This window comes from Hirundo rustica, chromosome 11 (genome assembly GCF_015227805.2).
Source record: "Hirundo rustica isolate bHirRus1 chromosome 11, bHirRus1.pri.v3, whole genome shotgun sequence".
Taxonomy (NCBI): Eukaryota; Metazoa; Chordata; class Aves; order Passeriformes; family Hirundinidae; genus Hirundo; species Hirundo rustica.
The window spans coordinates 19,525,147-19,541,480 of NC_053460.1; the positions used below are offsets into that span (position 1 = coordinate 19,525,147).

Genomic DNA, 16,334 nt, shown 5'->3' on the forward strand with positions numbered 1-16,334 from the left:
TCCGCAGTGTCACGATTTCCGCTTCCCTCCTTCAGAGAGGGGAAAAAAAAAAAAAAAAAAATTTAAAAAAAAAAATCCACGGCCAACCCCCCAGCCTGAGCCCGCGCCCAGCCCGAGCCCGGCTGGAGCCCAGCCCAGCCTCATCCCCAGCCCACCCCGCCCGCCGCCGCAGCCATGGAGGACCCCGAGGCCGCGGGGGCCGCACCATCGCCCGGGCTCAGCTCGCTGCTCCCCCCCCGCGAGTTCCTGCGCTCCCGCAAGGGGCAGCTGCTGCTCGCAGAGTCGGTAAGGACCGGACAGCGGGGTCGGGGGGCTGCGGGAGCCGCTCCCGGGGCAGCCGGGACCCCAGCGGGCTCCGCCCGACCGACCTGGCCCGGGCCGAGCTGCCCCGGGCCGCTCCGCTGTGCGGCTGAGGGGAGAGGGGGAAACAGCCGAGGGAAAAACTGCGGAGCAACAACTGAGGGGAAAACTGGGGGAAAACAGCCCAGGGGAAAACTCAGGAGAAATAACCGAGGGGGGGCGGGCGCGGAACAGCCGAGGGAAAAACCGGGGAACAGCAACTGAGGGGAAAACTAGGGGAGAACAACCGAGGGGAGACGGGAGACAACAACCAAGGGGAGAACGGGGAAACAGCCGTACGGGAATGGGGGATCTGCAGGGCTGAGAGCGTAATGGGTTTAGCGTATTCAGGCGGAGCACGTTAGAGACCAGAACTTACCACGTTAGACTTTCAGCCCCTGTGTGTTTCGCTGTCGGCTACCTCTTTTCGGTAAAAAAGCGCTTTGATTTCGTTTGAAGCTATTAGCATTGCGAATCCAGTAACCCCTACGGCTGCAGTTTGCATTATCGGCTGGTGCCAGGTTAGGGGGCAGCCTGTCCCGAGTGTGTCGGGAAAGACTTTACTCTTGAGTTTATGATGTGTTGCATCAGGCTGTGCATCACTGAGTCGCTGAGCTGCTGTCCCGAGCCCTGCGCAGCCGGGACCCTCAGAGGGATGTGTTTGCTCCCCGCTGTGAAGCCCTTGGGCTGGAGAGCTGCGCGGAGGGAGAGGCCCTGCGGTGCTGAGACAGCGGCTGGGACCAGCCCAGGTGGGCGCAAGGCCAGGGACACCTGGCCTGGATCAGCAGTAGTGCGGCAGCAGGACCAGGGCAGTGGCTGTGGTGTGAGACTTTCTGGAATTTTACGTGTAAAGGCTTAAAACTTGACAGCTGAAACAGTACCCATGTGATAGGGAAGGAGATTGCTCACCCCGTGGGGAGTGGGTATTTCACACCAGAATTTAGCTTCTGAGTAGGAAGCTCGTTGAATGAAATTAGATGTTCAACATCATTTTTGCTAGAAATAGTGGTAAATTCAAACACTAAGTTTGCTGGAGTTTTAGCTGGAGTTTTGGCAGCAGATAGTCAAACATCAGGGCAGCCCAAACTAGCAGTCAAGTCCATGGAGCGCTGTTCAGATGTGCAAGGTGACTCCGGCTATCCAGTGTGCTAGCTCAGTGGAAGGAAACAAGGATATTCCAGCAAAATAAAGATAAGGAACAGACAGGAGGCAGAATTGACTGTGACCAGCAGGTGGGAACCAGCTCTGAGAGTTTGTGAGGCTGTGGGCACTGTCCAGTGGGCAGAGAGACAGGGAACAGCCAGATATGAGGCTGGCTTTGAGTGGAAAAGCATTCACTCTGAAAGTCAGGATGATTTGTGTTGTGGGGAAAGCCTTGGGCTGGGTAGCAGCAAGCCATGGTTTTATCAGCTTCACTAAAAAAATGCCAGCTACCCCAACCCTCCTCCAGGTACCCCATCACTCACACAGCATCTATAGTGTACAAACCCACACATCTAGAAGATACCAGGGCCCAGCTAACCTGCCTCCTTTGGCACATATTTTTGTTACATTCTATAACACACACTGGAATTTCCTTTACAAGTTTACAGCCGCTAAATGATGGCTTTCAGACAGCCTGGCTTTTTAACATCTCAGAATGATGACATATTGGAGGAATACTGTTCTGGTCATGGGATCAGACTCACCCTTTTGTTGTCATAGAGAAGTACTGATGATGCCTCCTTGGAGTAATAAAAACTTCTCTGTCTTGACAAAACAGGGATTTATCCTTTGTAAGGCCACTCGGGACTTCCCAAGGGCTTGGCTGGCTGAAAGCAGCTCTAAAATCCCATCTGCCGAGAGCTTTCCTTGTGCTCCTTGCAGGCCAAGCCCACGTGCTCAGGACGTGGTTTCCTGGCAGACAAGAGGCAGCAGTAGTTTCTCTCCAGTTGTCTCAGCTTTGCCAGAAGAAACCCTTGAAGACAACACAGGCCCGAGAGTAAATGCAGCCTGTATACAATTAGAGAAATGCAGTGCCAAATACTTGAAGACGAGTCCAAGTTAAATCTATCGTGGTTTAAATCTGTGTTTCATCTTTAGCTTTGCATTTCTCGCCTTGAATGTTTAATTTTTCCTCTGACACAGTGCTAATGTGGGGTGGGGTTGGGTTCTGCATAAATGTATGGAAATAATATTCATGGATACGCATTTTGAACAGCGCCTTTTGTTCAGAAGCAAAGTGGGGTCCTCATTACTGTTACAAATGTCACATTATTCAGCAGCTTGGCAGCTCCCCAGAAATGCACTTTATTTCTGCAGCTCTCGAGCCATTTTTGAAAATAACATTTCTACACGGAGGATCTTTAGGATGTTCAGGTGCAGTACTGATGTGAATGGTGCAGTACCCATTTAAACTGGGCATCCTGGTGCTTCCCCTAGAACAGGTCAGGCTGGTGGTGGAGCTGATTACTGCTAGAGGCTTAATTATACTTTTAGATTTTCTTCAGATAAGGAAGTTATCCTCCCCCCATTCCCTTCTCCTTTTTCTTTTGATTTCCACAGAATCACAGAATGTTTGGAGTTGTATGGGACCTCTGGGGAGCATCCAGTCCACCTCCCCACTAACCTGCCTGATGAATTTTTTATTCCACCTAGGACAGCTGTAAAGCCAGAAAGAAGCAGTAGTATCAAATAAATTTACAAGCTTCACTATCTCTCCTAATCCTGTTTATTCTCACTGCCTTGCTCCCTCCATTTTCTAACCAGCATTTTTAATCTTACAGGTTAATCTTTTCTTCCTTTCTATTCTCCCCACCCCCTGCCCCCATGCCCTGGTTTCTTCCACACATTTTAACACTCTTAAGCTACTCATTTTTCCTAAACACTCAAGTTGCTGTGTTGAAGATCAGCATCTCTTCCTTGCTCTTTTCCACCCTTCAAGAGATGAGCTTTCAGTTCCCTGTGTCCTGTGTTGGAACCATTTAACAGCCACTCACAGCCACCAGAGCTTGTCCAGGCAGGATCCCCAGCTGTGGGTTGCTCTCACCTGGCTGTTCTACTCAAGCCTTTGTGGCTGCTTTAATTGGCATCTCCTCAGTCTCCTGAAGCCAGCATTCAGTGGCACTACATTTTATTTTGTTTTTATAAAAATGCAGTGTGAATAGGTAAAGTTGGGCCACCTTTGTGGTGACATAAAGGGATGTAGAAATCATTGTGCCTGTTTCTCTCCTCTTTTCCTGTCTTTTCAGTCCCCTCTGAACTGACCTCTGTAACTGAAATTCCAGCTGCTCGGTGTAAAGTCTCCTTTGAGGAGGCTCCTGTGCCTTCCTCAGGGTCTGTAGCCAGAAGGCCTCACCTGCAACCATTTCTGGAGGAAACAGGAATTTCACCTCACAAGTGCAACAGAGAAGTAGTAACTGAACCACGGAGACCACTGAGTGATGCACTTTGCCTGTCTGACAAGAATACAAGAACAAAACACACTCTTGTCCGAAAGATGATACTGCTACCCCTTCGTAAAGCCTTTGGCAGAGCTGTTCATTCCTGGGGAGGCAGGTGGGAGCAGGAGATGAGGGGCGGGAGATCAGGAGCTGGTGCAGTGATGGCAGAGGCTTGCCAGCAGCCTCATAATCCCAGTGGGTTCCAGCAGGTCTGTTCTCCCTCCTCAGGAGAGACAAACACCTCTGGAGCTGCCATGACCTCAGCACTGCTCAGGCCTCCCTCCCTTCAGGGACACTGTGCTCTCTAACCACTCTCAGGATTATTTTTTAGACCTTGAACTGCAAGCCGGTTGTACAATAAAGTATGACTTTGTAATGCCTGGCCACTTCAAGAGGCCCAGTCACACAAAATTAAGTAATAATTACATGGGTTTAAATGGGAAAGTTGCTTTCTGGAATACAATACCCAAGAAGGGTTTTCTGTGAACGGGAGTGTACAAAAAATGTGCTCAGTGAATAGTCAGGCTGCTTTTTTTGCCAGGATTTTTTATACCTTTATGACTGCCAAGCTATGAAAGGTTCCTGTCCTGCTCTTTGCTGCCTTAGAGCTTCCTACATGCCGATATTCCTTCACAGTGAAGCTGGCAACATCACACCAAGCTGTCATCAGCAGCTCAGGAGGAGCTCAGACTCAGCTGCCCTCAATGCTGAGAGTGCAGTTCCCAGCTGAAGGGAAGAGAAAAACCTTGTGTAAATACAAATTAACAAAACTGATTAAAAAACTGCTACTTTTTTTTTTTTTTTTTTTTCCCCACTCCCAGAAGCTGTAGTGCTTTCTGAAAGTGCTAGAAATGAACTTGAAACTGCATGGAGCCTCACAAACTTCCTCTCTAGCTGACCTTTTTTTTTTTTTTTTTTTTTAAGCATAGATACAGAGTTTTTAGAAAAACAACAAGGTCCCATTGCTTGACTTTTCTCTGAAGTGACCCTGAAACACACAGCTCCAGGAAAAGAGGTGGAGAGCAAGTGTGATGTGCAGTGAACATTTGTCAGTCCTTGGAGGGGTCAGGATATATTCTGAAAGGCGCTTTTGAGTTTTTAGAGCACCTTACAGTTTGCAAGATGTTTGTTGCAAGGACTTGAAGTCTGGGAAGGTACGTAGGTAGGTGTCATTATTTCTGGGTACAGGCTGGCACTGCAGTGTTTGTATTGTGGGAGGAGAGGTGTATTTTTAAAATTTTAAGATAACAACAAATGCTTGTGTTAGTGGCAGTGCACTTAAATGATCAGAAAAGGCATCTGCTCACTTCTATAATTCAGAAAAGGCAGTTATAGGTAATATCCAGGGTTGCTCAAGGAGTCCATGCATTCCATCTGTCAGAAGAGGAAATGAGCTCTACACAAGGAGAAGTGAGAAATATCATCAAAACCCTACAATTTTTGGGCTCTTGTATTACACAGGGCTGTTCCCAAGCTGCCAAAGAAGTTTGGCATTAAAATCCATGTCAGGGCTGTGATGGGACACAGAAGGGAAGAAAACCAAAGAAGGAGGTGCAGTACTGAGGGGCAGTGCCACGGTCATCACCTGACAGAGCCCTCGGACACCTCCTTCCTCTTCTTCCTCTGGCTCTTTCCAAGATCTGCCTCCCTCCCCTCCCTTTCCTGTGCTTTCCAGCCTTCCCTCAGTTCAGGTATCCAGAAATACCATCTTTCAAATCATCATCCTCAAAATCTGGTCCATTATTTTATAGATGTTTATTTCACATACCATCTTCCTTGGGCCCTTCCAGTCTCAGAGTGCCTTCAGGGTGAGGAATGATGTTTAACTGCAGACCAATTACCACACTTTACTAATACCATCAATAATCTACTCACATCAAGTGGCTTCTTGTGAATCAAAAGGTGCCCTTTTTTTCAGCGTGCCTAGAGGTGCAGCTCTCCTCACGAGGGGATGCTGACGAGTGGAGAGCAGGGCAGGCTGGACTCAGTCCCACCACTGAGGGTGGGAAAGGTGGCAATAGTTACTGAGCTTCAGGGCTGAGGAGCAGGTGGCAGGACACTGCTATCATCTACCAGTCATGCAGGGCTTGGTTTGAACAAGTAACTGGCCTGGTGACCAGATTTTAAAATAAACAACTCATATTTCTCCAGCTTATCTGGGTCAGACCCGGTTAGAAGGTTGAAATGCTGAGACGGATCTGTCTCTTCAGCAGCTTCCCTGGCACCCCAGCACGTGGGATTGGTGCTCCTTGGTGTGTTCCTGCCACAGAACAGCTCCTGTTTCACCCTGAGTCCAGCTCGTGTCTGAGCTTCACACCTGCCCAGGGCTGAGAGGAGACAGCAGGAGCCTTCCCTAGCACAAATTGCTATAAAGCTGTTAAGAACAGACCACAAAAGCTCTTCCTTTCACTTTACACTTCGACAGGAAAGCTTTTTTATCGGTGCAAAGGCAGTCAGAGCACAGGAGTTACTGACTCAAACAGAACTGAGATCAAAGGGATCTCTGCTGTGCAGCATCACCTTACATATATGAAATTTGCCTCTCTACCTCCCCTCGCTGCTCCAGTAGGATGTATTATTCAATACTGCCTTTAATCCTTTCCTGAGAGATCACCAGATTTAGTTCAAGTCTAAGGATCGGCCACTGGAAGGGTTGTGGTCAGTGGGACCTGCCCTGAACCCAGCTCCCTGCTGCTGGTCACCCCTGCAGCTCAGCCATCACAAACCTGCAGTTAGCCACTAAAAGGAGGATATTTTTTTCAGAATAAAAAGAGAATGTCCTGTATAGATGGTGATTTCTTTTTAATCCAAGAAAGCATAGAATTGTGTCTAAATTATGTTCCAGAAATGCGAGCCAAGTGGATTCACAAAGCAAGTGCAGTCTCTCTTCTTTGGGGTGGGAAGAGTGACCACCTTAAGATGCTGTGATAGGAAGAAGGAAGTGCTCTCTCCTCTTAGGAGTCATCAAGCTCTGATAAATCCACTTCTCTTCAGAAAGTTCTTATCATTTTTAGATCATAGAAAATACCACGCTAAGGATAAGATACAGGGAATGAACTCCCTCCACTTTTTGAAAACCAGAAAAACCTGCAGACAGGCCCTGTGAGCAATAAACAAATGACAGTGGGGTAAGCACCAACAAATGGGGCAGATACTACAAGCTAGCAGGCCCACGCAGAAGTGAGCTCTATAAACTATCCCACCTCATTTTCTTAGAGCCCAGTGAAACAAGAACAATGCATAGACGTTTAAGATAAATATAGTCTCTTACTAAAAATGTCACATCCTCTCTAACCTCACCATCCAGTCCTAATGGATGAAAACAGTTCACTCTACCTGTTAGCATCCTGCTCAGGCACTGACTGCTTTCCACAAAATACAGGCTGAGAATAAAGGTTTGGTAATTAATTACACCAAGAAATAATTATTTCAGTGGGATTGAACTGCTTAGTTGCCCCCTAAACATTTTTTTTTTTTATATATATATATGTATTTGAGGGTTGGCTGACCTCTCATAGGAGTAATTTCCAATTAATAATTATAGAAGCATTATCACTCAAGTGTAATGATGACTTTTTTCTGGGGTACAGGTGGTCCCCAGGATCCCACTGTAGCAGCAAACAAATCCCCAGAGCTAAAATTTAACGAGGCAAATACATTTATTACCTTTGCAGGAAGCTACATCTGCCTTCAGATGTGCCATCTGAGGGGAAATAATCCAATTCTTTTCAATGCTGTGTGGGTGGGAATGTCAGTGTCCCGGTTTGGAATTAGAAGTAAAAAAAAATCTTTGTAATGTAATGCTCAGTCTGTGCTGACCAAAAGCATCCCTGAGCTTTGGGAAGGCAGAGATCTGTCTCCAGCGGAAAAGAGCTGGACAGGGCAGCTGTAAACTGGTGCACAATAATGTGTAATTCAGCATCCTGGCTACTTTTGTTACTTCAGGCTAATTTGATTGAAACAGCAACCAGTTCCCATGCAAGGCAGTAGAACAGGAGGACTGGAGGCTCTTTTTGGAGGTGACCAACCCCCAGTACAGCAGCTGAAAATGGTGCTGAGCTCCATGGTTCCCTCACCTTTCACTTTTACAAACAGTCCCGGTGTGTTAAGACAGCACTCTGGTACTGCCTGGTTTAGGTGAAAATCCATTTTCTTCAGTTGTTTTCCCATTGTGAAACTTTGTATTTTGAGCCATATTCTAAAGGTATTTCAATTGAGTGGGGAAAAAAATGCCAGTTTTTATTATTTGCTAGATTTAGGAAACACAGAGATAAAACAAACCTATGGGAGTTCTCTGTCCTAGTACTCTCTAAAACAGCTGCCACACTTGAAAACTGGAACCAGACGCTTCCAGAAATCACAGAACAATTAATTCTTGGCCCTTTTCCATCCATCATCATCAGACTTTATTTTTTCAACTCCAAGAGTATAAATGCTGAGTTACTTCAGGCTGTCTGAGTACTGCTTTGGGTTTCAAATGAGAGCTGTCACGGCTGAAAGCTTAGAGCTCTGCTTGCTTGGCAACACCTCACTCTATTTTCAGAATTATGTTGTCAGAGCTGTTTACAATCCAGAGCAAATTACTGATTTCGAGAGGTGCAAATCCACCCAGCGCTCTGGAAAAGCGATTTCACACACATGGAAATAAACACCCTTACTTCAGATTTATTCGGTGCTGAACAAGAAAAATCATTTGGCCCAATGAAAAATAAAAAAAGCAGGATGCTGAAGCTATGCCAGCAGCAGCAGCAGCACTGACAGAAATACACAGGGAAAATAACACTTCAAATCTCCTCAGCTTGCCTTTGGCTCTGCTATTCCATGTGAATAACTACGAGTTTTCCTTTTACTTTAGGTGCTGTCATTTATCATCTTTATCTGCTATATTGCATCTCTAGCAGCTTCTTTCATGATGGCACCACTCCTAGAGTTTCTGCTGGCACTGTTTCTTTTTTTTGCCTACGCCTCCAAGCTTAATGAGAAGTTTAAAGGAGTCCACTGGCCTTTGGCGGTAAGTGAGATGTGCAACAGAAACCTTCAGATTTAATTGTGCAGCATGAGGAGAGTGAAAGGGGCTGGGCAGGAGTTCAGGGTGACAACTTTACTGCCCTGCTAGAACTTCTCCGTGCTGCCTCTGGTTCTGAAAGTCCTGGAGCACACTAAACTATGCTCGGCTCTGCACTGCGGCTTTTGGGGTGCTGACACAAAGCATGGCTTTATCAAAGCACAGAATGTATGCCCAGTTCCAGGCTAATGGCTTAGGGCCAGCATCAGCCCAAGTCTAACTGCTGAGAGCTCCTTAGTGCCACCAGTGCAGAGGGAAAACACGTGTGTTGTTGATAATGGGCAGACTTGATCAGGCTGTGATTAAATTCTTGGGTAGAGTTACACGCACAGACAAACTGAGCTGCTCTGGGAAGGGCCAGCTCCAGCCAGTTCATGCCCACATGAGAGCCCAGTGGCTGCTGGAGCAGTGCTGGGGCTGCAGGAGAGCCCTGGCCACTGGATGTCCCTGCAGCCTCAAATATCACTGCAGAGGGAGCAGCTGCTTTGTAGTACAGATATTGTAAAAAACCCTGCTGATCTTATCAATCTGGATTCTCTTTTGGTACCATCAGTAGTTCATTGCAGTGAGGTTTGAATTAGAGCTTTCAGTGTATAAAAATAACTTTAGCCAAGGCCACTGAGAGATAAAACAGTATAAGTGGCGACAACTGCACAGCTCTCAGCTGGTAATCTCAGCTCCATCATTTTTTTCCATTTTCTACATGCATCTAGTTCCAGAACTAAGACAAAAAAGGCACTTGTGTGTTTATTATGGCCATTACTATAACATACTGCAGGCACAGAATGTAGATAACTGACCTTGCCCCAACTTCAGAGGAGTCAGGTTTCTTGCAGAATTTGTGCTTTGAGACAGGATCTTCCTCCTCCATGTGTTCTGGAAAGGCAGAAGAGCTAATTGTGAACAGAGCTGAGGGTACCATTATTGCAGCCCCCGTGATTTGCATGTGCCCTGGGAAGCCCAGCTCTGTATTTAAAGCTCACTGCAGAGCCATCCCTGCTGGTGCGACAGGGCACAGCTCAGCAGGACATCCCAGGGATCACACCACGCCCCTGCTCCTGGGGCAGGCTGGTGGAGCTGGCAGTGGACATAGGAATAAATCATTGCAACATTAAACCAAGTGTGTGGTTCCTGAAGGAGGGGTTGCACAGACAGGTCTCCCTGAAGATCACCGCGCATCCCTGCACCCACAGAGACACAGGCACCCGTTCCCACAGGAGTTCCTCCTGAGCCTCTGGTGCTGCAGGAATTCCCAATGCACAAACATGAGGTGTTTAAGGCATTTCAAACGATTTTTCCATTAAAGACCTTGCTGTGCCCCAAGAAAATGCCCCACACAGCCCTTCCCCGGTTGAAGGAAGGTCTGCCTGACGCAGGCAGGGTAGAAGCAGGATTTATCCCAGCATTGTTAAGGGCAGAAGTTTATGCCAAGGTTCAGGTCTTCTCTTATTTAGAAATATTTCAGAGAAGAGCAGTTCCTCCTCTACAGCAAACCAGGCTGTGGTCATGTGCCAGCAGGGCCACTGATGCAACAACAGAGGGGCTGAGTGCTCGTTTCCAGAATGGTTTTTAGAGGAAATCCTTGACCAATCTGAGAATGCACCGTTGCTTCTTCCGCAGGATTTCTTGCGCTGCGTCACCGCTGCCATTATTTACTTCGCCATTTCAATTGCTGCTGTCTCAAAATACAGCGATGGAGCATCTAAAGCGGCAGGGGTGAGTAGGCATGAGCTTTCCACCAAAGTGTTGTGCAGAACTGAGTGTGGATGTACTTAGGAAACAGTTCAAATACAACCCCACTGCAAGTCATAGAAGTTTCTTCAATTAACTGAGAATTAATTTGCCTAAAGCAAAGAATAAATGTTCTCTCATTCAGAAAAACATGTCTTGGACCAATGAATAGTTTTTTCACCCTAACAGAGCTGCTCAGTGTTTACTGTGCCCTTAGGGGAAGCACCTATTCTGCTTTTTAATTTTACTAGCTGCTCCTACAAGGACTGTCAAGATCCTTGAATGGAAGAAATAATAATGATGATGAGGATTAAAAAAAAAAAGACTCAAACCTGTAATTGCTGAGGCCAGTCTAAATTAAGTCATTTCAACCTCCTGCCTCTCCTGCTTAGTTCTACTTGCATGAGTTGAAACAAGAGCAGTGTCATTTTACCCTTCAGTGCAAGGACTGTCCAGAAGAGAGCCTTCACCCATCAGCATTTTGTGGTCAGAAATACAATGCAGGCCCTGCCATCTGCAACTTGACTCTAAGCATCAATAATGTATGCAACATAAATAAAATTTGCATAACAATTTTTTAAGCTTGGGAAGAACAATGCCCAGTGGTGTCAGCCAGCAGCCCTTCCCAAAGCAAACCCAAACTTTGTTTAGTCTTTGTCCCTGCAGTGACACATGGAGCAATGGAGTGTGTTCAGCCCGGGCTCCCAGACCAGCACCCAGCCTGTGCTTGGCACAGCTCTGCTGCTCTGACATTGGAGAGGGAACTCCAGGATCATTGTAAGCTGTCGAGTTCACTCAGCAATGGACACATCTTGCAAATAAGTGGAAAATTATTTCCCAAGAAAGGGAGGTGATTTCTTGGTGGCAGAGGTGCCCTGGGACAGTGGAGGTGCAGGAGGTGCTGATGCCCAGAACATGCCCAGAGCCTGAGAGGCCTGCAGCCTGGGGGAGGGATAAGGACACGCCTGGTCACTTCCCAGGCTCCCAAATCAGCTGTAATTCAGTTGATACAGATGTGTCACGAACCATTCCCCTTCCCTGCCTTTTTGGAAAGGCACATGCCAAAAAACCCATGGAGTTTTTCCTGTGTGGTTTTTGGTTGGGTTTGGGTTGTCCCTGACAGACAGGAGCCGTTGGTAAGGAAAGCGTTACTTTGTCCCTCCAGGTGTTTGGGTTTGCAGCCACCATTGTGTTTGCCATTGATTTCTACATAACCTTCAATGACCTGGTCACTTTCCTCAAGCAAAGCAGCTCCGACTCCCCCGAGGGGCGCAAGACAGAAGGTGGGTAAAATTCCCTGCTTGTTACATGAGCTGCAGTGTGAGATTTCCCTCTCCATTTCACCCTCTGCAGGGAGCAAGAGCTCTTGCTCAGTAAGAGCAGTTTCTATTTTGGGGTTTGTCTGCCATGGCTCTGCTCAGTTAAGAAGCTGCAAATGGAATTCCAGTGATTTATGAAGATAACCTGCAAGCCAGGAATGTAAAGTTTCTCAGAGTTTCACAACATCTAACTTTGGAAAGCCCCAAATCCAATTACAGAAATCACCATGCAGCACAGATTTGCTTTCCCTATCTAAATGTCTTGCTGTAAAAAACAAGCAAACTTCTACCTTCTTTTTTTTTTTGGTACATTATAATTAACATTCATTATTCCATACCCTTTTATGTCCAAATAGTGCTTTTCTCTTTATCATTTCCTTATCGTGATTGCCTCTTACAATCAGCTTTGACCATCTGTGGGCAAATGGCCTTAAAATCCAAGGGTCAAACAGCATAAAATTAATAAGGTTGTTAGAATTTTTTTTTCTATTACAATGTCCTTCAGATCAGACAGATACACTTAGAAAAAAATAAGAAGAAGGTGTTGGGTGTTTAAAGCCAGTTCAGGTCAGGACAGGGGTAGTTGTTTTGAAATTTCCAGGAGCCCATATCAGTCATCGTGTCCTTGTGATTCCTTATTGCACCCACATGGATTGAAAGAACTGCTCCACACTGAAAAACAAACAAAAATTATCCCAAACACCCCATTTAAAACCCCCACAACACGAAACACCCAAGGTGTGTATAGAATCCTAGGAGGTGAACAGCAGCATTGACGGTCTCTTTTGGGGATTTTAGCAGACTGTGTGTTTTTCAAGCTTTAGGTTGAAAAGAGGAACAAAGAAAAAAAAAGAATTAAAGGAACAGGAAACAGACTGTAAAAGCTAAAAGCTGAACTGCCCTCAGAAGATGATCAGGTGGCAAGGGTGCAGAATTAGGATACAGATTAGTTGTAATTCCCCTGGAGATGGAGACACAAACACATTGTCTTGGTTTATGTAGACAGTTGTCTGCCAAGGGAAGCTAGAGCTTCCCTTGGAATGGAGAATGTAAACCCCCTTCCCTCCAAATTATTATCATTTTGCAATTAGGGGCTTTCAGGCAAAGATATGGGAATAGGAGTAACAGTTCTTTACTAGGACTATTAAAAAAAAAGGAAAGTACAAATGTAGTAGTACAAAAAAAACAAGCAAGGAAACAAACAAAAATCCTGGAAAAAACCCTGAGAGAGTCAGGGATATGACCTGGCACCCTGTTGGTCAGGGTGTTGGAAGCAGCCCAAATAAATCCTCCTGGAGTAACAGATGTGGTTCTGTGGAGTAGAGGTGGTCCTGTAGAAAGTCCAGTGGTGACGAGATGGTTCCAGTCTTCCTCCGGGATCCAGTGGAAAAACCAGATACCTGGTGGTCTTCAGTCCTAGTTTTTATCTAGCTAGGAACAGCTGGCTCCTCCCCCACTGGGTGGAGCATCTCCCAATGGGATGATGGAATGCGTCATGTCCCTGGTGGGCACTGATGGCCCATTATCAGCAGATGTCCCCCTGGAGGATGGAAGGGTGGTGAAAGAGATAAGAAACACTGCCCCACCTGGATTTAATGGCTGGGCCATTATCAGAAGGCCTCCTCCTCCTTTGCCCCTGGAGTTACAAGAGAAGGATAAAACATCTCCAAAAAACAGCTTCCAACAGATGAAATAGAATACACATTTTTAGGTTACATAATCCAAGACACACATAAACTCACAGAAGTGCAGTCACACAGCTTCATGTTGGTGTTTATGACCATGCAAGGAAGGCTCAGCCCTGCAGCCCAAACCCGTGTTCACAGAGGGACTCTCGAGTGCTGGGGCCAGAAGGATGGAGCTCTGTGGGCCTGGTGGGATTTCTCAGCATCTCAGAGCTTCTGGTTCTCAGAGGCATTGAGCTGCAGAGGCATCTGAGCACAGCAGTGCTCGGAGCAGCCAGGATAACAGCAGGGCCTCTCAGCAGCATCTCCCAACTCCTTCAAACACCATTTCAGATCCCATCATCTCAGCATGAACTGTCATTTCTCAGAAGTGTTCATTCCCAGCCCCGCTGTGTCCTTTGAAGCACACCTTGCCAGAGCAGCCTCTCTCTCCCATCCAGAGTCACAGCTAGGGGAGATTTCCAGTTTGCATTTTCACTTTTGTTCCTTGTTTCACCCCTCAGATGAGGACTCCGACTCTGACTCAGACTGAAGAACCAAACACCAACCAAGCGTGAAGGGAAGATGATCAAGCACTTTCCTCTTTGCTGAATGCACTGCCAATTGAAATATCCCCTCATTTCAGCCCCTTTCCACCTCACTGTTCATGGAATTACCAGAGCACAGACCGGGCAGTGATGTGGAAAAGGAGACTATTCCCTGTGCCATTAACCACTCCTTGACAGCTACAGGTCCTACAGTAGTTGTGTCCAAACAACACAGCTCAGTTCTCTGTTGCCCCTCCTCACTCAGCACATCCATGTCCTGAGGACATGGAAACAGCATTTTTAACATCTCCAGCTTTTAACGTGCTTTCATAATTCCAAACCTTTAACACTTAGAGCTTTTATACTTCTTGATGTGCCAAAGAAGAGAGGTTTGGATACCTCTGTTTGTATTTTTCTTGATTAACTAACAGTATTTCTTTATCCAAAGTCTGAATACTCCCAAGCACTGAAGATAGGGATCACACAACACAATGGTTTCAATACCTTTACATCTCCTGCCTGTCTATGACAAGGAAAAGTGATAACTGGAAATCTGCAAGAGCAAACCTCCAAGTATAATGGTGCTGCAGGGCAGCTGGCTCATCAGGCATTCAGTGTCCCTTGTTTTAAGCTGCCTGGATGGAGTTACATCTCCTCTGCTGCATTTTCACCACAGGATGGGCTGGTACAGGTGAGGCTCTGGCAGCCCTGTCCTGTTTTTGTGGATGCCCCTGTGAGTGTTTGCACAGCCAGGGAAGGCAGGCTTGGCAGTTACCTCCCAGCAGGAGCTGCCTGGGGTAACTGCAGGTGTTTGTGCCCCAGGCACCAGTGCCTGATGCCCTGCTCTGTGCTGAGGCTGCTGGTGCTGCTGTGACACCAGCGCTGCACTTGTGCCTCTGCTGCTGCCACACTGAGGGTGCCCAGGCCCCAGGAGGGCATTGCCTCCTCCCCACTGTGAAAAGGCCAAGAAACCAACCCCAAACCACAGAATGTCTGCAATGAATTCATCTTACCAGCCCCCTTTTTTCAGTGTGGGTGGGGTGGGTTGGTTTTTTGCCCCTGGAAGGATGTGATTTATTGTAGGGTGTTGCATTCCAGGGGAAAAGCCCTCTGAATTTACAAGCTTTCACAGGTAGCACAGCCTACCTTGGAATATCTGTGTCCATTTATAAACACTTGGGAACGCCTGGGGAGAGCATGGTGCGCTCCTCACAGATGGCATTAGACAGGTCTGTGCCAAAGAAACCTGCATGGATTTTTTAAAAATTAATACAGTATCAGAACAGGTGTGATTAAAATGAGAGCAGATGGTACTAACAGAGTAAGTGAAAAACAGGGATAAAACAATAAAGGCAGATTTCCTTTGGAATAAAATCAGCACCTGGGTTCGAGTTCCCTGTGGCAGCTGCCAGCTGGACAGGGGAGCTGGCAGGGAGCAGGGGGTGCTGCTCAGGCTCAGACAGGTCCTATACCTCCTGCTTCCTCATGACTGACAGAGTAAATGCAAAACAAGTGGTTGCTTCTAACTGTGACAGATAATCTTTGATTTATGAGAAAGGTATCTTTGGACCTTTTCCTGTCCCAAGTCCCGTGTTTCTTTCCCTTGTCATATTTTACTGGCACACACTGTGATATTCAGGGGACCTGGGCTCATTTTTGTACTCATTTTGTATTTCTCTCTTTTTTTTTTTTAAAGTAAAAAATGTACTGCATGTCACAGCTGGAGACATGGTTAATATTATAAACCATGCTGGATTAAACCTCTTTTAATAGACGTGTTTGGTGTCTTTACTTACTTGAAGACTTGATTTTGCTGCTTTGCCTCTGCCCAGCACAAGGGACAGTGACTTAAGGAATCCTGAATCTGTGTGGGGAGAGGGCACAGCTCAGAGCCAGCCCTGGGGATCAGCCACAGTACAAACCTCTCCCTTAGGGCATGAGATGAAAAAATTTAACCAAGAATTAGTTCTAAATACTGAGTAGACATGGGGGATGCAGTGCTCTCTCTTGGCAACAAAGAATCCTATAAACAACAAGGTCCCCTTCGGGTTCACACTTCACACACCCAAAATATACTGACGTTTTCTGGTCATTTTTTCCATGTTGGATTAAAATAAACAGGCAGCAAACAAAATGTTCATTAGTTCAGGACTGCTTTAGCAGCTTTCAGTGAGGTGCCTGCCCAGAGAATTTCATTACTGGCTTTTAAGTACTTGATGACTGTTTATTTCAAAGCAGTCTGCTCC

At 46.5% G+C, this 16,334-nt stretch overlaps 1 protein-coding gene across 1 annotated transcript; it reads left to right on the plus strand.

Moving 5' to 3' along the window:
- The first annotated feature begins 174 nt into the window (after positions 1-174).
- CMTM3 (CKLF like MARVEL transmembrane domain containing 3) lies at positions 175-15,862 on the plus strand. Its single transcript, XM_040075058.2, has 5 exons — positions 175-285; positions 8,617-8,772; positions 10,447-10,542; positions 11,723-11,840; positions 14,065-15,862. Exons 1-5 carry the CDS (start codon positions 175-177, stop codon positions 14,091-14,093), a joined length of 510 nt encoding a protein of 169 aa, XP_039930992.1. The 3' UTR covers positions 14,094-15,862.
- The last annotated feature ends 472 nt before the right edge of the window (positions 15,863-16,334 follow it).

Coding starts and splice junctions, on each gene's coding strand:
- CMTM3 (XM_040075058.2), top strand. CDS start 175: ATGGAGGACCCCGAGGCCGCGGGGGCCGCACCATCGCCCGGGCTCAGC. Junction 286..8,616: donor AGCTGCTGCTCGCAGAGTCG/GTAAGGACCGGA, acceptor CTTTTACTTTAG/GTGCTGTCATTTATCATCTT. Junction 11,841..14,064: donor CGAGGGGCGCAAGACAGAAG/GTGGGTAAAATT, acceptor TTCACCCCTCAG/ATGAGGACTCCGACTCTGAC.